Below are 25,717 nucleotides of genomic sequence, written 5' to 3'. Positions count from 1 at the left end.
CCGGTCGGCATGCTTTCTTATGAAACCGGCGGGAGATGCGATAGACGATAGAACCTCTTCTATAACGTCAGGACTTGCACCTAAAGAGCAATTTATTCTATGCTTGCAAGTTAGTGGCTACGGTACCCCTGACACCATCCATATAATGTCCAGATAAAGACAGACGTACTTTCCATAACGTGTATAAACATACCCTCTTAGGGAAATACCATCACAGTCATCTCCCGGGAGGCATGTTGTTTAAAGTAACCGCCGGGAGAACGTTACTGTCTCTTATGAGGTCTCCCTAAAGAGCCTAAGCTCAAACGTAGCCATGTTAAACGTTACTGTCTCTGTTACTGTCTCCTTTGTACTATGGGCTTCCTTGGTAAGGGCTTCCCATTTACCAAGTGAGTGGCCGACTGCTTCTGAGTTTTCTATCCATGCTCAGAAATAAAAAATGGCACTTACCTCCCATCTGCCGACAGCAAAGGCAGCTCCCAGGCGTGTGAAGTCTAACTGCTCACATGGACCTGAGGATGACAAGGAAAATACTGAGTAATATCCCTCAGATTTTTTCCCCCGGATAGGGCAGCAACAGTAGATGGGAGGCGCAGTGAGAATTATGTCCCACAAGTTCCCATTGCTTTAAAGCCACCAAATGCTTCTCTTTTTACTGAAGAGACTGATCTGGTCTAGGCTACACCCCAGAACAAAGCAGTACTATCAGCACTATTTTAAAATAATAAACTCTTGATTGAAGAATCTAAACTAACACCTCACTTTACCTCTTCCTATCACTAACACAGGCAAAGAGAATGACAGGAGTGGGAGGGAAGGGAGGAGCTATATATACAGCTCTGCTGTGATGCTCTTTGCCTCCTCCTGCTGACCAGGAGGCGATATCCCACAAGTAAGGATGAAATCTGTGAACTCATCATATCTTGTAAAAGAAAGTCTAATTCTAGCAATTGCTTGAGCAATTGACTGAACACATCTGGCAAACAAGCCAACTTTTTACATTACAAAACAAAAAGAGCAGAAATCTGACCTTTAAGAGAACTAGGCGACAGACCCTTTTCTAAACCATCCTGAAGAAACTGAAGGATCTGCGGGGTCTTCACCTTGTGCCAAGGAAAACCCTAGTCCGCACACCAAGACAGATAAGTTCTCCAAACTTTGTGGTAAATACATCTGGTAACATGCTTTCTAGCTTGAATCGAAATTTCAATAACCACTGCAGAGAATCCTCTCTAGGGCAAAACTATGCGTTCAATCTCAATGCAGTCAGCCTCCGAGAATCTAGATTATGATAAAAGAACAGAGCCTGCACTCCGGTCTCTGAGGTAGTCACCATTCATTCAAGCTATCACTCGAGGGAGCAGAAAAATTGGAGGAAAAAGATACAGTATACTAGATTGAAATGCCAAGGAACTGCTAAAAGCGTCCACCAACTCCGCCTGGTGAGCTCTCATTCTCGACGCGTATCTCGGTAGTTTTGCATTTAGACAGGAGACATCAGATTTATCTCAGGGCACCCCCCACCTGCGAGTGATCTTGCAAAACACCTTCTGGTTTAGTGCCCACTCCTCGGAGTTCAGAGATATTTGGCATTGATATGTCTGTCCACTGAAGGACACAAGACACTTCCTTCATTGCCAGAACTGCAAGTTCCTCCATGGTGGTTGACATAGGCCACGGTAGTGATGTTTTTCCGACTGAAAATGAATAAATAGACAGAAAGCAACTGGGGCCACGACTGAAGAGTGTTGAAGATAGACCTTAATTCCAGAATGTTAATTGGAAGGATCACTTCCTACCAATGCCAGGTACCTTGGGCTCTCTGAGAACCCCACACAGCCTATCAAAATCTGTTGTTAAGATCTCCCAGGATGGGCATAGGAAGTACATGTCCTGGCAAACGAGTTCCTAAGACAGCCACCAGGAAAGAGACTCTTTTGTCACTGGGTCCAGAGAAATCACCTGAGACAGATCTAAGTAATTCCCGTTCCATTGCTTGAGCAAACATAACTGTAGAGGTCTTAGATGAAAATGAGCAAAAGGAATAGTGTCTGAAGCCGCCACCATGAGACCTACCACCTTCATGCATTGAGCCATCGAAGGCCAAGAAACGACAAGCAGCCTGAAGCTTCTCCCTGCGTTTATCTGTGATATAGATACACATGCTGATAGAATCTATGATGATCCCCAAAAAGTTCACTCTCGTGTTGGGGGTGAGAGAACTTTAGTCCAGATTTAATTTCCAGCCATGCATCTGAAGATATCAGAGTAACTTCTCTGTGTGAGATATCGCTAAATGTAAAGATGGCGTATGGCACTACAACAATCTCCTGTAGTCTGACTACAGCAAGCAGAGCCCCTAGAACTTTTGTAAAAATCCTGGAGACCTTAGCTAAACCAAATGGAAGATCTATGAACTGGTAATGCTTGTCTAGGAAAGCAAAACATAGGTACCAGTGATGATCTTGGTGGATTGGAATGTGAAGGTATGCATCCTTCAGGTCTATGGTGGTCATGAATTGAACCTCCAGCACAAGAGGAAGAATGGATCTGATGGTTTCCATTTTGGGAACAATAAAAAAGGTTTGAATAAAAACCTTCTCCTCTCTCTGCTAGAGGTACAGGGAAAACAACCCCCATTGATACCAAACTGTCTACACAGCGTAGGAAGGCTGTTCTCTTCTGGGTTCCCCGAGATCCTGGGAAGGAGGAACCTGCCCCTTGGGCGACGAGATCATAAACCTATTTTGTAACCCTGAGATACGATGTCCAGAACCCAAGGGTCCAGAACAGATTGAGCCCAAACCTCCTGGAACAGAGATACATCTGGGTGTTTCAGATTTGTTCAATGAAGCACTCTCCTCTGTGTCCTCTGTTTCTTATTCTGACGAAAGGACGTCCCTTTGCTCTAGATTTCTTGTTCTGAAGTAGAAAGGCACCCTTACCACCAGTGAAAGTAGAAATTATGGAATCCAGGCCCGGCCCAAATAAGGATTTGCCCTTAAAGGCCAAAGATAGTAAACTAGACTTGGAAACCATGTCCGCCGACCAGGATTTTAGCCAGAGAGCCCTCCTGGCTAGCACCGCAAACCCAGAGTTCTTGGCATTGCGGTGGATGATTTAAATAATGGCATCACAGATGAAAATAATAGCTGTCCTCAGAGCCTGAATGCGGTCATGAATATCTTCCAAATGGGATTCTACCGAAATGAGCTCAGACAAAGAATCACACCAAAAGGTGGCTGCGCAGCAATACCTACAGCAGGCTGAAAGAGCAAGCTTCCTTGCAGGAAAACCTTCCTCAGATATCCCTCTAGTTTCGAATGTATGGGGTCCTTAAAGGATATACTATCTTCCAGATGAATAGTAGTGCATTTAGCCAAGGTGGAAATGACTCCATCACCTTAGGGATAAAATAGTTATCTGGAACTAGAGACATCCTCTTAAAATTTGGGGAAGGAGAAAAACATAATTTATGCTTACCTGATAAATTTATTTCTCTTGTAGTGTATCCAGTCCACGGATCATCCATTACTTGTGGGATATTCTCCTTCCCAACAGGAAGTTGCAAGAGGATCACCCACAGCAGAGCTGCTATATATCTCCTCCCCTCACTGCCATATCCAGTCATTCGACCGAAACAAGACGAGAAAGGAGAAACCATAGGGTGCAGTGGTGACTGTAGTTTAATTAAAATTTAGACCTGCCTTAAAAGGACAGGGCGGGCCGTGGACTGGATACACTACAAGAGAAATAAATTTATCAGGTAAGCATAAATTATGTTTTCTCTTGTTAAGTGTATCCAGTCCACGGATCATCCATTACTTGTGGGATACCAATACCAAAGCTAAAGTACACGGATGATGGGAGGGACAAGGCAGGAACTTAAACGGAAGGAACCACTGCCTGTAGAACCTTTCTCCCAAAAACAGCCTCCGAAGAAGCAAAAGTGTCAAATTTGTAAAATTTTGAAAAGGTGTGAAGCGAAGACCAAGTCACAGCCTTGCAAATCTGTTCAACAGAGGCCTCATTTTTAAAGGCCCAGGTGGAAGCCACAGCTCTAGTAGAATGAGCTGTAATCCTTTCAGGGGGCTGCTATCCAGCAGTCTCATAGGCTAAGCGTATTATGCTCCGAAGCCAAAAGGAGAGAGAGGTTGCCGAAGCTTTTTGACCTCTCCTCTGTCCAGAGTAAACGACAAACAGGGCAGATGTTTGACGAAAATCTTTAGTAGCCTGTAAGTAAAACTTCAAGGCACGGACCACGTCTAGATTATGCAAAAGACGTTCCTTCTTTGAAGAAGGATTAGGACACAATGATGGAACAACAATCTCTTGATTGATATTCCTGTTAGAAACCACCTTAGGTAAAAACCCAGGTTTGGTACGCAGAACTACCTTGTCTGAATGAAAAATCAGATAAGGAGAATCACAATGTAAGGCAGATAACTCAGAGACTCTTCGAGCCGAGGAAATAGCCATCAAAAACAGAACTTTCCAAGATAAAAGTTTAATATCAATGGAATGAAGGGGTTCAAACGGAACTCCCTGAAGAACTTTAAGAACCAAGTTTAAGCTCCACGGGGGAGCAACAGTTTTAAACACAGGCTTAATCCTAACCAAAGCCTGACAAAATGCCTGGACGTCTGGAACTTCTGCCAGGCGCTTGTGCAAAAGAATAGACAGAGCAGAGATCTGTCCTTTTAAAGAACTAGCTGATAAGCCTTTGTCCAAACCCTCTTGGAGAAAGGACAATATCCTAGGAATCCTAACCTTACTCCATGAGTAACTCTTGGATTCACACCAATAAAGATATTTACGCCATATCTTATGGTAGATTTTCCTGGTGACAGGCTTACGAGCCTGTATTAAGGTATCAATGACTGACTCGGAGAAGCCACGCCTTGATAGAATCAAGCGTTCAATCTCCATGCAGTCAGTCTCAGAGAAAGTAGATTTGGATGATTGAAAGGACCTTGTATTAGAAGGTCCTGCCTCAGAGGCAGAGTCCATGGTGGAAGAGATGACATGTCCACTAGGTCTGCATACCAGGTCCTGCGTGGCCACGCAGGCGCTATCAGAATCACCGATGCTCTCTCCTGTTTGATTTTGGCAATCAGTCGAGGGAGCAGAGGAAACGGTGGAAACACATAGGCCAGGTTGAAGAACCAAGGAGCTGCTAGAGCATCTATCAGCGTTGCTCCCGGGTCCCTGGACCTGGATCCGTAACAAGGAAGCTTGGCGTTCTGGCGAGACGCCATGAGATCCAGTTCTGGTTTGCCCCAACGATGGACCAGTTGAGCAAACACCTCCGGATGGAGTTCCCACTCCACCGGATGAAAAGTCTGACGACTTAGAAAATCCGCCTCCCAGTTCTCTACGCCTGGGATGTGGATCGCTGACAGGTGGCAAGAGTGAGACTCTGCCCAGCGAATTATCTTTGAGACTTCTAACATCGCTAGGGAACTCCTGGTTCCCCCTTGATGGTTGATGTAAGCCACAGTTGTGATGTTGTCCGACTGAAATCTGATGAACCTCAGTGTTGCTAACTGAGGCCAAGCTAGAAGAGCATTGAATATTGCTCTTAACTCCAGAATATTTATTGGGAGGAGTTTCTCCTCCTGAGTCCATGATCCCTGAGCCTTCAGGGAGTTCCAGACTGCGCCCCAACCTAGAAGGCTGGCATCTGTTGTTACAATCGTCCAATCTGGCCTGCGAAAGGTCATACCATTGGACAGATGGACCCGAGAAAGCCACCAGAGAAGAGAATCTCTGGTCTCTTGATCCAGATTTAGTAGAGGGGACAAATCTGAGTAATCCCAATTCCACTGACTTAGCATGCATAATTGCAGCGGTCTGAGATGCAGACGCGCAAATGGCACTATGTCCATTGCCGCTACCATTAAGCCGATTACTTCCATGCACTGAGCCACTGACGGGCGTGGAATGGAATGAAGGACACGGCAAGCATTTAGAAGTTTTGATAACCTGGACTCCGTCAGGTAAAATTTTCATCTCTACAGAATCTATAAGAGTCCCTAGGAAGGAGACTCTTGTGAGTGGTGATAGAGAACTCTTTTCCACGTTCACTTTCCACCCATGCGACCTCAGAAATGCCAGAACTATCTTTGTATGAGACTTGTCAATTTGAAAGCTTGACGCCTGTATCAGGATGTCGTCTAGATACGGAGCCACCGCTATGCCTCGCGGTCTTAGAACCGCCAGAAGTGAGCCCAGAACCTTTGTAAAAATTCTCCAACGCCCAGGGATCCTGAACATCTCTTGCCCACGCCTGGGCGAAGAGATAAAGTCTGCTCCCCATAGGGGGCCGTTCCTTCATGCTGTCTTGGGGGCAGCAGCAGGCTTCCTGGCCTGCTTGCCCTTGTTCCAGGACTGGTTAGGTTTCCAGGCCTGTCTGGAATGAGCAACAGTTCCCTCTTGTTTTGAAGCGGAGGAAGTTGATGCTGCTCCTGCCTTGAAATTTCGAAAGGCACGAAAATTAGACTGTTTGGCCTTTGATTTGGCCCTGTCCTGAGGAAGGGTATGACCCTTGCCTCCAGTAATGTCAGCAATAATTTCCTTCAAGCCAGGCCCGAATAAGGTCTACCCCTTGAAAGGAATGTTGAGTAACTTAGACTTTGAAGTCACGTCAGCTGACCAGGATTTAAGCCATAGCGCCCTACGCGCCTGGATGGCGAATCCGGAATTCTTAGCCGTTAGTTTAGTCAAATGAACAATGGCATCAGAAACAAATGAGTTAGCTAGCTTAAGCGTTCTAAGCTTGTCAATTTCATTCAATGGAGCTGTCTGGATGGCCTCTTCCAGTGCCTCAAACCAGAATGCCGCCGCAGCAGTGACAGGCGCAATGCATGCAAGGGGCTGTAAAATAAAACCTTGTTGAATAAACATTTTCTTAAGGTAACCCTCCAATTTTTTATCCATTGGATCTGAAAAAGCACAACTGTCCTCAACCGGGATAGTGGTACACTTTGCTAAAGTAGAAACTGATCCCTCCACCTTAGGGACCGTCTGCCATAAGTCCCATGTAGTGGCGTCTATTGGAAACATTTTTCTAAATATAGGAGGTGGGGAAAAGGGCACACCGGGTCTATCCCACTCCTTGCTAATAATTTCTGTAAGCCTTTTAGGTATAGGAAAAACGTCAGTACACACCGGCACCGCATAGTATCTATCCAGCCTACACAATTTCTCTGGAATTGCAACTGTGTTACAGTCATTCAGAGCAGCTAATACCTCCCCAAGCAATACACGGAGGTTCTCAAGCTTAAATTTAAAATTAGAAATCTCTGAATCAGGTTTCCCCGAGTCAGAGATGTCACCCACAGACTGAAGCTCTCCGTCTTCATGTTCTGCATAATGTGACGCAGTATCAGACATGGCTCTAACAGCATTTGCGCGCTCTGTATCTCTTCTAACCCCAGAGCTATCGCGCTTGCCTCTTAATTCAGGCAATCTAGATAATACATCTGACAGGGTATTATTCATGATTGCAGCCATGTCCTGCAAGGTAATAGCTATGGGCGTCCCTGATGTAATTGGCGCCATATTAGCGTGCGTCCCCTGAGCGGGAGGCGAAGGGTCTGACACGTGGGGAGAGTTAGTCGGCATAACTTCCCCCTCGACAGAACCCTCTGGTGATAATTCTTTTATAGATAAAGACTGATCTTTACTGTTTAAGGTGAAATCAATACATTTAGTACACATTCTCCTATGGGGCTCCACCATGGCTTTCAAACATAATGAACAAGTAGGTTCCTCTGTGTCAGACATGTTTTAACAGACTAGCAATGAGACTAGCAAGCTTGGAAAACACTTTAAAACAAGTTTACAAGCAATATAAAAAACGTTACTGCGCCTTTAAGAAACACAAATTTTCCCAAATTTTGAAATAACAGTGAAAAAATGCAGTTACACTAACGAAATTTTTACAGTGTATGTAATAAGTTAGCAGAGCATTGCACCCACTTGCAAATGGATGATTAATCCCTTAATACCAAAAACGGAATAACAAATGACAAAAACGTTTTTTAAACAGTCACAACTGCCACAGCTCTACTGTGGCTTTTTACCTCCCTCAATACGACTTTTGAAGCCTTTTGAGCCCTCCAGAGAAGTCCTGGATCATGCAGGAAGAAGCTGGATGTCTGTGTCTGTAATTTTTGCTGTGCAAAAAAACGCCAAAATAGGCCCCTCCCACTCATATTACAACAGTGGGAAGCCTCAGGGAACTGTTTCTAGGCAAAATTCAAGCCAGCCATGTGGAAAAAACTAGGCCCCAATAAGTTTTTATCACCAAACATATGTAAAAAACGATTAAACATGCCAGCAAACGTTTTAAAATACACTTTTATAAGAGTATGTATCTCTATTAATAAGCCTGATACCAGTCGCTATCACTGCATTTAAGGCTTTACTTACATTACTTCGGTATCAGCAGCATTTTCTAGCAAATTCCATCCCTAGAAAAATATTTTAACTGTACATACCTTATTGCAGGAAAACCTGCACGCTATTCCCCCTCTGAAGTTACCTCACTCCTCAGAATATGTGAGAACAGCAAAGGATCTTAGTTACTTCTGCTAAGATCATAGAAAACGCAGGCAGATTCTTCTTCTAAATACTGCCTGAGATAAACAGTACACTCCGGTACCATTTAAAAATAACAAACTTTTGATTGAAGAAATAAACTCAGTATAAAACACCACAGTCCTCTTACGACCTCCATCTTAGTTGAGAGTTGCAAGAGAATGACTGGGTATGGCAGTGAGGGGAGGAGCTATATAGCAGCTCTGCTGTGGGTGATCCTCTTGCAACTTCCTGTTGGGAAGGAGAATATCCCACAAGTAATGGATGATCCGTGGACTGGATACACTTAACAAGAGAAAAGGATATTTTTTCCCATTCTTTATTTATAATGTCTACCACCATCGAAGGTACTGGAAACACCTCAGGGGTCTTTACCTTAGGTTTAAACACATACCAATTTTGATACCTGCTTGTCCTCTGATGGTTTAGATTTGAGAAAGCGTAGGGTGTTCAGAAACTCTTTAAGCATATATCAGAGATGCTCAATTTTAAATCTAAAATGTATATCCTCATAATCCCCTTCAGGTTCTCCAGAGGAGCTAGAGGGTGAAAGATCTCCCTACGAGCAAGCCAAGGAATTGTCCACTGTAGAAAACTGCATCTGGCTGACTGCCGCAGCTCCAAAAGAACTGCTAGTCCTAGACTCAACTAGACTGCAACCTGCATAGCCCTTAGGAAGCAGACACCGCAGATTGTAACTGGGCTGCAAAATCATGGGGAAAGGGTTGATGAACAGCGTTGCAGAATACAGCCTGTGTAGGAATGGGTACTGCCTCCTGAGGCTGCAAAACTGGCAAATCTGTGCATACTGGGGCCTGAATCACTAGGGTCAGCTAGAGGTGTAGGGGACATGGCGGGCATTTGACTACCATGACCCCCAGAATAAGACTGTAGAACAGAAGTTAGGCAGGCATTGCATAGGCAGGAGGACAGACAGTATTTAACTTGTAAAGCATGCACATATTAGAGTTAAATAAAGGGACATAACTAGTTTTCTCCTGGTTGAACTTAACCCTGGACTCTTTCATAATAGGTTTAGGGATAAGATAAGGGACACTGTAGCAACTAGTCTCAAAGTTAAGTTTTTTTATGGAAATACAAAACTCCCTAATAAATAAATGTACTCCCTCAGAGAGCTCTGTGTGAGGTGTCTCAACCCCTTCTAGTGCTGCCTCGATCCCTTGCGTGGCACTGACTGAATTAGCAGGGTTGAAATGGCACCAAACAGCTAGCGGCGTGGACAAAAGGGTCTGCCCTTCACCACCACTATGCGCCAAGGAGCAAATCCATAACTGAGCTACAAAACAAGTAGAAGCACCTACAGTATAGCAAGACGGAAGACCGAGTACTGCTTTAACATATGTCCAGAAGCAGTCCAAAACTCCTAGCCCTCAATTCCGAAAGCGGCATGACTGCAAAAAAAAAAAACACAACCCCCCCCCTGGCTTTGTAACAACATAACAGGTAAGTGTAGCAATTAAAATCTCGAAGTTGCTATGTTATGTGTAGAAGGAACATAAATAATGTTCTAAAGTGGCATGACTGGCATAACACTGCCTCTGAGTTTAAGGTGTATAGTCACAATCCCAAATTAATAAAGAGATTGGTTTCTCTATACCCACATTTATTAATGGCAGTAGTGTATTAAATCTATGCCTGCCCCAGATTCTCTCTATAGGCAACAAGCCATCTGAGGACAAGGGTCTACAAACAGATGACTTACCAAGAGCTTCATTATTGTCAGCCAGCAGAGGCTTTGTAAGACAGAAAGAACTAACACTGTTTGTCATAAGAGAGGATAGCATAGTAACACTGGAGGAGGCATGTGAACTTCCCTACGACCACCAGGAGCTAAAACAGACCAAAACTCTAGTAAGAGAATTACATGGCTTCGTACAACTCCCCTGTCCTCTCTTGTAGGAAACAATCCCTTGAGGACAATAAAATTCACAATTTTCACAATCTTCAGCAGAGTACCTCTCTCTGCCAACCTCCATGAAAGGAGGCAAAGAACTACTAAGAGGGTAGGGAAAGTGGGAGGGATATTTGAAGTTCTGTTTGGGTTGTCATTGCCTCCACCTGGTGGTCAGGTGAAGTATTTCCCATAGTCTATGAATGGATTCTGTGGACTCTCACTGCAAATAGAAAGAAACATAACAATTATATATAAAATATCTAAATAATATATCTCTAAAATTTTGCAATACAGCTTATGTCAAGTTTCCATTGTCATCACATTGCAAAAGTTATGATTTGCACTAATGAAAAACCCTTTTGTTCATGAAACCAAGTGGAGAGTCACTAAAGTTAAAATCTTCATTTTTTTAAATATTAGTGTTGTAGGTTTTACTGTAGTGTCTAAATAACTAAAAATAAATGTAGATTGTGACAAATGTATGTATGTGTATGGCGTCTAATGTATGTATCAAGATGTGAATTTCCAGTTTTGAATTTTGGATCTTTAGTGAGTGAAATTTTTTAAATTTATTTATTTATATAAATATATATTTTTTAAATAAGTCATTATTTATAGTACCACAATCCTATTTTTGTTTTAGCAGGCATGGTCTCTTTTCCAAGTGGTAATGGCTTAATTTTGACAATTGTATGGGACACAATGAAGTCAAAAAGCACATTCTTATTCCATAGCAGTGCTAAGGTCAACACCACTGTAGCTTTATGTGGGTACTTGTTTCCTCTCACCATTTTTTGTGAAATGATATACAAGTATATGAGAGGCAGAACACTCCTGCACAGCCTCTCTTGGTCATTGCTGCAGTGTCTAATACCCACTCAAATAGAACAGTCTGTCCACAAGTCCTACTCCAGTGAAACATCTGTCTGTCAAAACACTCCACTCACCCTGTTAAGGTATGCCTGTGCAAATGCCATATCCTTTTGCTCTCGCTGAGGATCTTTCAGCAAGATGTTCTCATCATAAAGCAAAAGCAGTTTGGATGAATCTTTGCTGGCACGTGCACGTCCCCTCCTGCTACGCACCCTATGAGAACTCTGAACCTTACTACCTCCTCTTCGCCGGAGTCCTGAAAACACAAAACCTTTATTAAATGTAAAATATCTTGGGCAATGATTATAAACTTCATGAATGCTGACGCTGATTCAGTTATTTGACATCTTTAGCAATTAGTTTCTGGTTGCTCATAACTAGCCTTAAATAGCTAATAAATACAAGAATGTTCTTTACTTGCTTTTAAACCACACAAGTGCCACTCCCTGATTAAACCTCAGATACATTACATTAGTGGTTACGTTATCTTAAGGTTCACACTTAAAGGGACAGTCTAGTCCAAAACAAACTTTTATTATTCAGATAGGGCATGTCATTTTAAACAATTTTAAAATTTACATCTATCACCAATTTTGCTTTGTTCTCTTGGTTGAAAGCTAAACTTAGGAGGTTCATATGCTAATTTCTAAGCCCTTGAAGGCCAACTCTCATCTCAGAACATTTTGACAGTTTTTCACCACTAGAGGGTGTTAGTTCATGTGTTTCATATAGATAAACTCTGTGCTCACGCAATTGGAGTTCCTAGGAGCCAGCAGGGATTGGCTAAAATGCAAGGCTGTCAAAAGAAGTGAAATAAGGGACAGTTTGCAGAGGCTTAGATACAAGATAATCACAGAGGTAAAAAGTGTATTACTATAACTGTGTTGGTTATGCAAAACTAGGGAATGGGTAATAAAGGGATTATCTATCTTTTAAAGCAATAAATATTCTGGTGTAGACTGTCCCTTTAACAAAATCAGCTCTTTCGTTGAAGTTAAACTCTATGAGCAATGAGGCAGATCATACTTTGTTATTCATTGTCATATACAGCAAATCAGTTTCTATGATACTGAGACTTTAGGGTCATGAGACAGCTGCCACAAACACACCTGAAAAATCCCAACACACACCCATAAGGAGGGCTTTAACGTATATGTAAACACATATAACGAGTCCTCCAACTCGTCCCTAGCATTAACCTGTTGTAGTTGTAGTGGCTTTAACAGGAGCTGGGGAGGGGATGTGGAGATGGCAGGGCTGTTGTGCCGTACTCCCCTCAGTCACTTCATCTGTCATTTCCTCCTCTTTCTGCGATGAGCTCCCAACACCTTCTCCCTCCTCCTCCTCTTCCTCCTCCTCTGGCTCAGAGTTTTCCTCAGAGTCTGCCTCCTGGCTTAGGCGCCTCTCTGATGCCAGCCACGTCAGCTTCTCCATGGTCTCCTGGGAACCAAAGAGGACAAAAGCACAGTGCAACACACAAGCATAAGGTTAGAAAAAATACTCATATGATAAAGGTACTAAGATTATAATATATCAACAACATGTAAAAACACAAGAATACACACAGCCTTTACACACTAACGTACACAAAAATCTATACACACAGGTCACGCTGCCCTAACCAAATACCCTCAGATGCGTCAATTAGAAGCTTATACAAACAACCTTATTAACACACCTATACATACAAATTGAAAATCCATAATATGTATACAGTTATATCATTCACAGCATATACGGAAATATTGTTTGTCTTCATGTCTTTAATATATAATATTTTGTTTAAATCTCTATACAAATAAAAAAGCTCCCTTATCTGCTTTACTAGGATCACCCTCTTTCACAACATCATTGCAATTTTTGACTAGCAAAAGACCTTTGCTTCCAGCTCCATTAGCAAGAGATTCTCACGGGTCTTTCCAGGCTGGTACAATAAAACAATACCACCACTGTAGCTTACAAAAACATGTACATATGTAATAAAAGTGAATTGTTTTCACCCAAAAAGACATATATACGTTGTGCGGTACTTTTCCTATCATACCGCACAACATATACAGTGTGTATATATATATATATATATATATACAGTATATATGTCTGAGCTTTAGAAAGCTGCAGCAGTCTCGGCTGTTAAGTTACAGCCAAGAGCTTGAGTTCCTGAACTCCAGGCATCTGCTCGCATATGAAACCGGATCAAGATCGGTGCTCCGGTTCCATATGAGGGCAGATGCCTGATCATTACAGACAGTAACATTGTGTGTTTCACCGTCTGTAAAAATCATTGCTGGTGTCGGTTGGAGGCGGGTGGGCGGCCCAGCAGCAGAGGGGTGAGCGAGTTGGAGGGCCCTACGCTACAGAAAATAAAGGAACAGGGAGGGATGGGGCAGCTAAACTACAGAAAAAAAATGGTGGGGGATCCCTAAACAAGGATCACGGGAGGTGGGGGGACCATTAAACTACAAAAAATGATATTACATTTTTTTTTAATAAAAAATTATATTTTTTTATATAGGTACTGGCAGACGGCTGCCAGTACCTAAGAAGGCTGGCACTTGTTAGAGGGGGGAGGGTTAGAGAGCTGTTTGGGAGGGATCAGGGAGGTTGTAGGGTAAAAGGGGTAATCCTACCCTGCAGAAAAGACAAAAATATATAAATAAATGCCTTAAATTTGTATATTAGCAGACAGTCTGCCAGTACTTAAGATGGGGTGGCCAGTGGGGGGTGAGAGGGGGAAGAGAGCTTTTTGGGAGGGTTCAGGTAGGGATCAGGGGGTGGGAAGTGTCAGATGGGAGGGTAATCTCTATACTAAAGCTAAAATAAACCTTAAAAGCCACCTACTTAACTCTATTAACTGATGGGAATAATAGAAGTGTGGAGCGCAGCTGCAAATAGCGGGCTTCTAATTACCAAAAAGCAATGGCAAAGCCATATATGTCTGGTATTTCTGAACAAAGGGGATCCCAAAAAAGCTTTTACAACCATTTGTGCCACAAGCAGTGTGTAAATAATTGCAGTGAGAAGCCCAATGTTTGTGAAAAAAAAATAATTATTTAGGCAGTGAAATTGTGGCATGAAATATATCAAAATGGGCCTAGATAAATACCTTGGGGTGTCTACTTAAAAATCTATATATAGTTTTGACAGGTAAATAAACTTAAAAAAAACAAGGCTCTATTTCTGTTTAAATGGAGTAATAGCAAAAATGCTAACAATTCTCCGGTATTTTTTTTTCTTGGAAAGTCCTGGTAGTGAAGAGGTTAAAGTTGCTGCCATTAACCCATAGGCTTATGTAAAACCATGATGAACATGATTAGTAAGGATATACAGGGAAGCATCTTGGGGGTAAATAGAAGGCGTCAAGTGGCCAGGTTCCAGTCCTCAGAATAGAGTGACTCCAAACTAAGTTTGTATAGTTTTACAAACTTGTTAAAAAACTTGAGCTGCAAAATTGGACAGAAATGTCCATCATCAGTAGAGATGAATGAAACCATTGCCCCAATCTATGCATGAGAGAAAGAGAAAGGCTCCTAAAAAGGATAAGACTTTGACCTGAATTGGTTGATGAAGGCGGCAGAGGGAAGAAGAAAAATGGTGGTGGCCAGAGAGGGAAAGTAAAATGTATTTCATAGAAAAAAACAAATTATGCTTACCTGATAATTTCATTTCCATCGAGGGTAGCAGAGTCCACGGCTTCATTCATTACTTGTGGGAATTAAGAACCTGGCCACCAGGAGGAGGCAGACACCCCAGCCAAAGGCTTAAATACCTCCCCCACTTCCCTCATCCACGTCATTCTGCCGAGGTAACCAGGAACAGTAGGAGAAATATCAGGGTAAAAAAGGTGCCAGAAGATACATAAATTTAGGGCCACCCAACGAAGATACGGGCGGGAGCCGTGGACTCTCCTCCCCTCGATGGAAATGAAATTATCAAGTAAGCATAATTTATGTTTTCCATCTAAAGGGGAGGAGAGTCCACGGCTTCATTCATTACATGTGGGAACATATACCCAAGCTCTAGAGGACACTGAATGAAACCGGGAGGGTAAAAGGCGGACCCTAATCTGAAGGCACCACAGCCTGCAAAACCTCTCTCCTAAAAACAGCTTCCGCAGAAGCAAAAACGTCAAATTTGTAAAACTTTGTAAAAGTGTGTGAGGACCAGGTAGCCGCCTTATAAATTTGCTCCATAGAGGCCTCATTCTTGAAGGCCCAAGACAAAGCCACAGCTCTAGTCGAATGAGCCGTGATCCTCTGAGGAGGCTTATTTTCCGCTGTCTCATAAGCCAAACAAATCAAGCTCCTCAGCGAAAAAGACAAAGAAGTAGCAGAGGCCCTTTGCCCCTTGCGCTTCCCAGAATACAACACAAAAAAGAGATGTAAACAGTCTGAAATCCTTTGTAGCCTGAAGATAGAACTTCAAGGCACGAACCACATCCAGGTTATGAAGTAACCACTCCTTTGAAGAAGGAGGGTTAGGACACAAAGAAGGAACAACTATTTCCTCATTGATGTTACGATTAGACACCACCTTGGAGAGAAACCCCAACCTAGTGCAAAGTCCAGCCGTATCCGCATGAAACACCAGATAAGGAGGATCACATTGCAAGGCAGCTAGTTCAGATACCCTGTGTGCTGATGCAATAGCCAACAGGAAGAGAACCTTCCAGGACAGAATCTTAATGTCTATAGAATGCATAGGTTCAAACGGAACCCTCTGCAAAACCTTAAGGACTAAGTTTAAGCTCCAAGGGGGAGCTGACTGTCTAAAGACAGGCCTGATTCTAGACAGATCCTGAGCAAAAGATTGAATGTCAGGGAGCTCAGCGAGTCTCCTATGCAACAAGACTGATAATGCCAAAATCTGTCCCCTTAAGGAACTAGCGGCAAGACCCTTCTCCAACCCATCTTGGAGAAAGGCCAGAATCCTGGATACCTTCACCTTGGGCCAAGGATATCCATGCTTCTCACACCAGGACAAGTAAGTCCTCCACACCTTATGGTAGATGCGACGAGTGACTGGCTTCCTTGCCTGAATTAGAGTATCAATCACATCCTCTGAAAAGCCTCTCTTGGCTAAGACTCTGCGTTCAATCTCCACGCAGTCAGCCTCAGAGAATCTAGATTTTGATGTTGAAAAGAGCCCTGTGACAGCAGATCCCTGCGGCAGGGTAACCTCCACGGCGGAGAGGATGACATCCCCACCAGATCCGCAAACCACGTCCACCATGGCCATGAAGGAGCAATCAGAATGGCCGGGCCCGCTCCTGTTTGATGCGTGCCACTACACGAGGTAGAAGTGGTAATGGTGGAAAAATGTAAGCTAGGCTGAATCCCTAGACCCGTATCGAGGTAGTTTGCAATTGAGTCTGGACGCCATGAGATCTATCTCTGGCGCTCCCCATCGGTGACAAATCTCTGCAAACACCTCAGGGTGAAGAAACCATTCCCCCGGATGGAAGGATTGTCTGCTGAGAAAGTCCGCTTCCCAGTTGTCCACACCTGGAATGTGAATCACTTAGAGCGAGTAGTCGTGGGACTCCGCCCTCTCCAGAATCCGAGACACCTTTCATCGCGAGGGAGCTCCTCATACCACCCTGATGGTTCATGTAAGCCACTGAGGTAATGTTGTCGGTCTGGAATCTAATGAAACTGACTCCAGAGAAGGCCATGCCTTCAGAGCATTGTAAAATGCTCGTAGTTCTAGGATGTTAATCGGAAGGAGAGACTCCTCCCTGGACCACCTTCCTTGTGCCATCCTGGCACCCCAAACAGTTCCTTGTTCAAAATCTCCCAGTACAGTTGCAAGAAGGATGCCCCCATGGACAGTTGCTCTGGACAAATCCACCAAGAGAGGGAGTTCCGAGTCCGAGCATCCATGGATATCAGCTGTGATAGATCTGAATAAATCGCCGTTCCACTGTCTCAACATGCACAATTGAAGAGGTCTGAGATGGAACCTGGCGAATGGGATGACATCTATGCTTGACACCATGAGACCTATCACCTCCAAACATTGAGCCACCGACGGGCTTGTGGAGGACTGAAGGGCAAGACGGGTGGACATAAGCTTCCTGCGCCGCTGATCTGTGAGAAATATCTTCATGGAAATAGAGTCTATTATAGTACCCAGGAACTCCACCCTGTTGCTGGGAACCAGGGAACTCTTTCCTGCGTTGATCTTCCAACCATGAGATTGGAGCAGAAGAAGAAGAGCCCTCGAATGATCCTCTGCGAGGCCAAGCGACGAGCCTGAACTAGGATGTCGTCCAGGTAAGGTGCCACCGCAATGCCCCTGGATCTGGCCACTGCAAGCAGCGCCCCCAGAACCTTCGTGAAGGCTCTTAGGGCCGTCGCCAGACCAAAAGGAAGGGCCACAAACTGGAAGTGTTGGTCCAGAAACACAAATCTTAGGAACCTGAAGTGGTCCCTGTGAATTGGCACATGAAGGTAAGCGTCCTTCAAGTCTACCGTTGTCATGAACTGTCCCTCTTGAACTAGGGGCAAAATAGATCTGATTGTTTCCATTTTGAACGATGGAACACTTAGAAATCTGTTTCAACACTAAGTCCAGAGTCGGGCGAAACGTGCCCTCCTTCTTTGGAACCACAAAAAGGTTGGAATAGTACCCTAGACCCCTCTCTGCTAGGGGTACTGGTACGATAACCCCGAGAGAGGCAAGATCTCTCACACACTCTAGAAAGGCCTTCTTGAAGACAGGTTTGACAGGAGGAATCTGCCCTCGGGAGGATGGGATCAAAACCCTATCCTGTAACCCTGGGAGACCACATCTAGAACCCAAGGATCCTGAATGTCCTGAAACCATGTGTCTGAGAATAGAGATAATCTGCCCCCTACGTGATCCGGAGACCGTTCGGGCACTGCCCGTTCATGCCGATTTTGTCTCGGCGGGCTTCTTGCTCTGCTTAGACTTGTTCCAAGATTGAGCCGGCTTCCAAGATCCCTTGGACTGGTCCGCTTTTGCGGCGGGTTGCTGGCGCTGGGCCTTGTCCGCACGAAAGGGATGAAAAGTAGATCCTTTAGGCTTAGCCTTCTTATCCTGTGCTAGGAAGGCTCCCTTGCCTCCCGTAACCGTGGATATAATCGAATCCAATCCTGGACCAAACAGGATCTTTCCTTGAAAGAGCAGGGACAACAGCCTCGTCTTAGAGGTCATGTCCGCAGACCAAGATTTTAGCCACAGAGCCCTGCGCACTAAAACAGAAAAACCTGACACCTTAGCATTCAGGCAAATGATTTGCATATTGGCATCACAGATGAAAGAATTGGCGATCTTCAGCGCCTTAATCTTCTCCTGTATCTTGTCGATGGATGTCTCCCCCTCGACCATTTCACACAGGGATTCACACCAATATGTCGCAGCTCCAGCGACTGCCGCAACGGCCGCTGCTGGCTGAATAACAAACCCCATGTGCTGAAACATCTTTCTCAACATCTTTCTAACAAAAATATTGTCTAAATGGGCAGTAATACTAGCACCAGATTCGGTAGAAACTTGTAATATACGTGGAGAGAATCCCATGTTAAATTGCTGCATATGATATACTACACACCCGATAAGGGGTTTAAATGCGGGAATCCTCATTTTAATAAATGCCCAAAATGTTCATTAATATTGGCCAATCTTAAACACATGTTATGGTACTGCCCAAAAATTAGACACTTTTGGCTTAAATTACTGGCTGAATAAAAGGTTGGGGATATCTCCTCTGGCCCTTTCGTGCGTGGATATAGTTTTTCTTGGGATAGACGGAAAAATTTCACTTAGTAAGAAAAAAATTATTAACATGGCTATACTAGCTGCCAGATATTTAATTTTTAAAAAATGGAAAGAAACCTCGATTCCCAGTATTCCAGAGATTAAGAATTGCATGAAAAAACAGTGCATACTGGAACAGTTTGACACAAATATACACAATGTAAGTAACTTTTTCTCGAAATGGTCATTATTCATTAAAACTTTCCCAAATAATGAAATCGATTATTTAATATACCCATTTAGACATTCTGAAATGGTCTTACTAGGTCTATGGTAATCTATTGTCTTTTTTTTTTTTTTCTCCCCGCACATACGGTGTTCACTTTATTATCTCTTCCCCCTTCTTCCCTTTTTTTTTTCGCCCTGGGGTACCCACATCCGCTCAAGTAAATTGAAAATCCCAATAGAGTAACAAGGAATCTTTGATGGATCTCCCTTTTTTTTTTTTTTTTTAGTCGAAGAAAGACAAAGATATATAATGTTACAATATATTGTTTGTTGTCTCTTTTTGTTGTGATGATTATTCAAAACGCCCTGCGAGGCGCAAGGGAAATGTGATTATATCATGTGATTTGCTCAAACTTGTTACACTATTGGATATTAAATAAAGATATAAAAAAAAGAAGGGGAAAAGGAAGAACCTAATCGCTCCCATTCATTCTTAAAGGGACAGTATACACTCATTTTCATATAACTGCATGTAATAGACACTACTATAAAGAACAAGATGACCAGATACTAATATAAAAATCCAGTATAAAACGGTTTAAAGAATTAGAAACTCTCAGTTTAGCTATGTTGAAAAAGGTAGCTGGAAAGCCCATTGCAAGTGGGAAATAAGACACTCCCCCTCCCCCTTCTTTTGCATATGAAAAGACCATTTACACAAACAGGAGCAAGCTGGAGAAGGTAGCTGATGGTATTCACATAAAACTTTGGGGCGTGGTTAGGAGTCTGAAAATCACAGCAATGTTATTTAAAAATAAGCAAAACTATACATTTAAAAAAATAAAATAATTTATGGGCTATATAAATAGATCATCTACAAAACATTTATGCAAAGAAAAAATTAGTGTATAATGTCCCTTTAATAATATTAGCCATCTTAACGGGAACCGGGAAAGACTGAGGTACTACTCTGTCCTCGTATACCTTGTCAAGCTTAGGAATCGCAGGTTCCTCTGGTATCTTAGGTTCCGGAACCTCCAGAGTAGCAAGCACCTGCCGTAGCAGAAAGCGCAAATTTTCCATCCTAAACCTATAACCAGGCTCCTCCTAAACCTATAACCAGGCTCCTCCGCAGGAGGTTTAGATGACACGGACTCCGACCCAGAAGGGGTCTCCTCCGAAGAGTCGGAGTGGGCCTCTTCATCTTTTAGAGCTTCTGGATCTCCTATCCACGAGGACAAACCCTGGGCCGGGTCGCTATGATAAACCCTATGTTTGCGGTTAGCAGAACATGGTAAGGCATGGATCACTTTCGAAACCGCCGATTCCAGTTAGTCCGCAATTTCTGACGGCCAGCGAATCTCTCCCGAAGGAGTAACGGTTGGACTCCAGGGCACTGCATGTCCAATCGGAGATGAATGTAGGGAACGCACCTCCCGGGACGAAGAACCCTCAGAGGTGGACGGCTCAGTAGTACTACACATCCGTATACATTTAGATGTTGTAACTTTATCGAGGCATGTGGAACATAGATGAGCAGGTTTATCTACCAGAACTTCCTCACAATAAACACAGGAACGAGACTTTATTAAGGAAGGAGAGCCTTCCAACGTGTCAGAGTCCTCCATCGCTTGCGCGTTTGGTTAGACTAACTTTATTTATTTATTAAAAACCATTATACCACCAATGGCCGGGGCACTCACCACCTCCTAGGACCCGGACTACAGAAACTCTCTTGCACCACAGATCAACAGGAAGGATAGGTAGCCACACCCAGTCACATGGAATGCCTGGCAGGACCGCACCTGCACTAGGGAAAAACGCACCAAATAATGGTCCCGCAAAGTTCCCGCAAGTAACCTGAAAGTTCCACACATTGCCAGAGCCTCATCTCACACATAACGTAGCAAAGACACAAACAATATCATGTGTAAACCCCCCCCCCCCCGTTCAATAATCCCCCTTCCAGGAATATTAACCCTTGATTCTGTAAAGATAAATAGGCGCCACACTGTGACCCTGTCTTCTATGTTATCATTATTAATAAAAAATGAAATGATCTTACCAGAATCTATGCCGTGGAACAGGAACACGGCCCTTCAAGTGTGACAGGTTAGTAGTCTCGCTCCTGACATGGACTTGAGTGAAGAAAGCAGGCAGCGAAACTCGTCAACGCTGATTGCTTATGGAGCTGTTAATATGAGTCAGGATGGTTTTGCAGAAAGACTCTCCCTGCATCTCCGGACTCTAACTTTCGCCCAGGCTCTCACTGAGAGGCTGACAGGGCTACTTAAAACTCCAGTCCCACTGGGAAGAGTACTACCCTCCATAAGAGACTACTCCGAAACTCCAGCAATCCTCTGCCATCCTCCTGTGACAAAAGGCAAAGAATGACAGGGGGGTGAGGGAAGTGGGGGAGGTATTTAAGCCTTTGGCTGGGGTGTCTTTGCCTCCTCCTGGTGGCCAGATTTTTAATTCACACAAATAATGAATAAAGCCGTGGACTCTCCTCCCCTTTAGATCGAAATAGTGTTTAACAGATTTTATGAAAAAGCAAACTTTATTCTTCTTTTCATTATCTGAGATAACATCTACAGTCTACTAATTAAAAATCACACACCTGCAGTAAAGATAAGCAAATATCATGCATATTTTCATTCAACACACATTCACCTAGATTACAAGTTTTCAGCGTAATGGCCAGGAATGCATATTACGAGTCGTGTCGGCAAGCATTTTAGCCTGTAACGCAACGTCAATCCAGCACTCAAAAAACCCATAATTTATGTAAGAACTTACCTGATAAATTCATTTCTTTCATATTAGCAAGAGTCCATGAGCTAGTGACGTATGGGATATACATTCCTACCAGGAGGGGCAAAGTTTCCCAAACCTCAAAATGCCTATAAATACACCCCTCAGCACACCCACAATTCAGTTTAACGAATAGCCAAGAAGTGGGGTGATAAGAAAGGAGCGAAAGCATCAAAATAAGGAATTGGAATAATTGTGCTTTATACAAAAAAAATCATAACCACCACAAAAAAAGGGTGGGCCTCATGGACTCTTGTTAATATGAAAGAAATGAATTTATCAGGTAAGTTCTTACATAAATTATGTTTTCTTTCATGTAATTAGCAAGAGTCCATGAGCTAGTGACGTATGGGATAATAAATACCCAAGATGTGGAACTTCCACGCAAGAGTCACTAGAGAGGGAGGGATAAAATAAAGACAGCCAATTCCGCTGAAAAATAATAATCCACAACCCAAAACAAAAGTTTTAATCTTATAATGAAAAAAACAAAAATTATAAGCAGAAGCATCAAACTGAAACAGCTGCCTGAAGTACTTTTCTATCAAAAACTGCTTCAGAAGAAGGAAACACATCAAAATGGTAGAATTTAGTAAAAGTATGCAAAGAAGACCAAGTTGCTGCTTTGCAAATCTGATCAACAGAAGCTTCATTCCTAAACGCCCAGAAAGTAGAAACTGACCTAGTAGAATGAGCCGTAATCCTTTGAGGCGGGGATTTACCCGACTCCACATAAGCATGATGAATCAAAGACTTTAACCAAGACGCCAAAGAAATGGCGGAGGCCTTCTGACCTTTTCTGGACCCAGAAAAGATAACAAATAGACTAGAAGTATTTCTAAAATCTTTAGTAGCTTCAACATAATATTTCAAAGCTCTTACTACATCCAAAGAATGTAAAGATCTCTCCTTTGAATTCGTAGGATTAGGACACAATGAAGGAACAACAATTTCTCTACTAATGTTGTTAGAATTCACAACCTTAGGTAAAAATGTAAATGAAGTCCGCAACACTGCCTTATCCTGATGAAAAATCAGAAAAGGAGATTCACAAGAAAGAGCAGATAACTCAGAAACTCTTCTAGCAATAGAGATGGCCAAAAGGAACAGAACTTTCCAAGAAAGTAATTTAATGTCCAGAGAATGCATAGGTTCAAACGGAGGGGCTTGTAAAGCCCTCAGAACCAAATTAAGACTCCAAGGAGGAGAGATTGAGTTAATGACAGGTTTGATATGAACCAAAGCCTGTACAAAACAATGAATATCAGGAAGATTAGCAATCTTTCTGTGAAAAAGAACAGAAAGAGCAGTCCTTTCAAGGAACTTGCAAACAAACCTTTATCCAAATCATCCTGAAGAAACTGTAAAATTCTAGGAATTCTAAAAGAATGCCAGGAGAATTTATGAGAAGAACACCAAGAAATGTAAGTCTTCCAGACTCAATAATAAATCCTCCTAGACACAGATTTACGAGCCTGTAACATAGTATTAATTACTGAGTCAGAGAAACCTCTATGACTAAGAATCAAGCGTTCAATTTCCATACCTTCAAATTTGATGATTTGAGATCCTGATGGAAAAAAGGGCCTTGAGATAGAAGGTCTGGTGTTAACGGAAGAGTCCAAGGTTGGCAATTGGCCATCCGAATGAGATCCGCATACCAAAACCTGCGAGGCCATGCTGGAGCCACCAGCAGTACAAACGAACGTTCCAATAGAATTTTGGAAATCACTTTTGGAAGAAGAACTAGAGGCGGAAAGATATAGGCAAGATGATAATTCCAAGGAAGCGACAACGCGTCCACTGCCTACGCATGAGGATCCCTGGATCTGGACAGATACCTGGGAAGTTTCTTGTTTAGATGAGAGGCCATCAGATCTATTTCTGGAAGTCCCCAGATTTGAACAATCTGAAGAAATACCTCTGGGTGAAGGGATGTAACGTCTGGCGACTGAGATAATCCGCTTCCCAATTGTCTACACCTGGGATGTGAACCGCAGAGATTAGACAGGAGCTGGATTCCGCCCATACAAGTATCCGAGATACCTTTTTCATAGCCTGAGGACTGTGAGTCCCACCCTGATGATTGACATATGCCACGGTTGTGACATTGTCTGTCTGAAAACAAATAAACGATTCTCTCTTCAGAAGAGGCCAGAACTGAAGAGCTCTGAAAATCGCACGGAGTTCCAAAATGTTGATTGATAATCTCGCCTCCTGAGATTCCCAAACCCCCTGCGCTGTCAGAGATCCCCATACAGCTCCCCAACCTGACAGACTCGCATCTGTTGAGATCACAGTCCAGGTTGGACGAACAAAAGAAGCCCCTTGGACTAAACGATGGTGATCTATCCACCACGTCAGAGAGTGTCGTACATTGGGATTTAAGGATATTAATTGTGATATATTTGTATAATCCCTGCACCATTGGTTCAGCATACAAAGCTGAAGAGGTCGCATGTGAAAACGAGCAAAGGGGATCGCGTCCGATGCAGCAGTCATGAGACCTAGAATTTCCATGCATAAAGCTACCGAAGGGAATGATTGAGACTGAAGGTTTCGACAGGTTGAAACCAATTTCAGACGTCTCTTTTCTGTTAGAGACAAGGTCATGGACACTGAATCTATTTGAAAACCCAAAAAGGTTACCTTTGTCTGAGGAATCAATTAACTCTTTGGTAAATTGATCCTCCAATCATGTCTTTGAAGAAACGACACAAGTTAATTCGTATGAGATTCTGCAGAATGTGAAGACTGAGCGAGTACCAAGATTTCGTCCAAATAAGGAAATACCGCAATACCCTGTTCACTGATTACAGAGAGAAGGGCACCGAGAACCTTTGAAAAGATCCTTGGAGCTGTTGCTAGGCCAAACGGAAGGGCCACAAACTGGTAATGCTTGTCTAGAAAAGAGAATCTCAGAAACTGAAAGTGATATGGATGAATCGGAATATGAAGATATGCATCCTGTAAATCTATTGTGGACATATAATGCCCTTGCTGAACAAAAGGCAGAATAGTCCTTATAGTTACCATTTTGAATGTTGGTATCCTTGCATAACGATTCAATATCTTTAAATCGAGAACTGGTCTGAAGGAATTCTCCTTCTTTGGTACAATGAATAGATTTGAGTAAAACCCCAGACTCTGTTCCAGAACTGGAACTGGCACAATTACTCCAGCCAACTCGAGATCTGAAACACATTTCAGAAATGCCTGAGCCTTCACTGGATATATTGGAATGCGAGAGAGAAAAAATCTCTTCGCAGGCGGCCTTACCTTGAAACCTATTCTGTACCCTTGTGAAACAATGCTCTGAATCCAAAGACTGTGAATCGAATTGATCCAAATGTCTTTGAAAAATCGTAACCTGCCCCCTACCAGCTGTGCTGGAATGAGGGCCGCACCTTCATGTGGACTTGGGAGCTGGTTTTAACTTTCTAAAAGGCTTGGATTTATTCCAGATTGGAGAAGGTTTCCAAACAGAAACCGTTCCTTTAGGGGAAGGGTCAGGCTTCTGTTCTTTATTCTGACGAAAGGAACGAAAACGATTAGCAGCCC

The 25,717-nt window shown here is 43.1% G+C and overlaps 1 protein-coding gene across 1 annotated transcript in view; it reads right to left on the bottom strand.

Annotated features, from left to right (window-relative positions):
- GON4L (gon-4 like) overlaps positions 1–25,717 on the bottom strand; it is a 186,117-nt gene that overhangs the window by 152,369 nt on the left and 8,031 nt on the right. Inside the window, exons 4-5 of the mRNA XM_053703162.1 lie at positions 12,592–12,832; positions 11,467–11,648 (exon numbers count right to left, since the gene is read on the bottom strand). Coding sequence (XP_053559137.1) covers positions 11,467–11,648; positions 12,592–12,832 — 423 coding nt within the window. The remainder of the gene's footprint in view (positions 1–11,466; positions 11,649–12,591; positions 12,833–25,717) is intronic.

The sequence above is a fragment of the Bombina bombina genome, chromosome 1 (genome assembly GCF_027579735.1).
Source record: "Bombina bombina isolate aBomBom1 chromosome 1, aBomBom1.pri, whole genome shotgun sequence".
Taxonomy (NCBI): Eukaryota; Metazoa; Chordata; class Amphibia; order Anura; family Bombinatoridae; genus Bombina; species Bombina bombina.
This window is presented reverse-complemented; position numbering and strand designations above follow the sequence as displayed.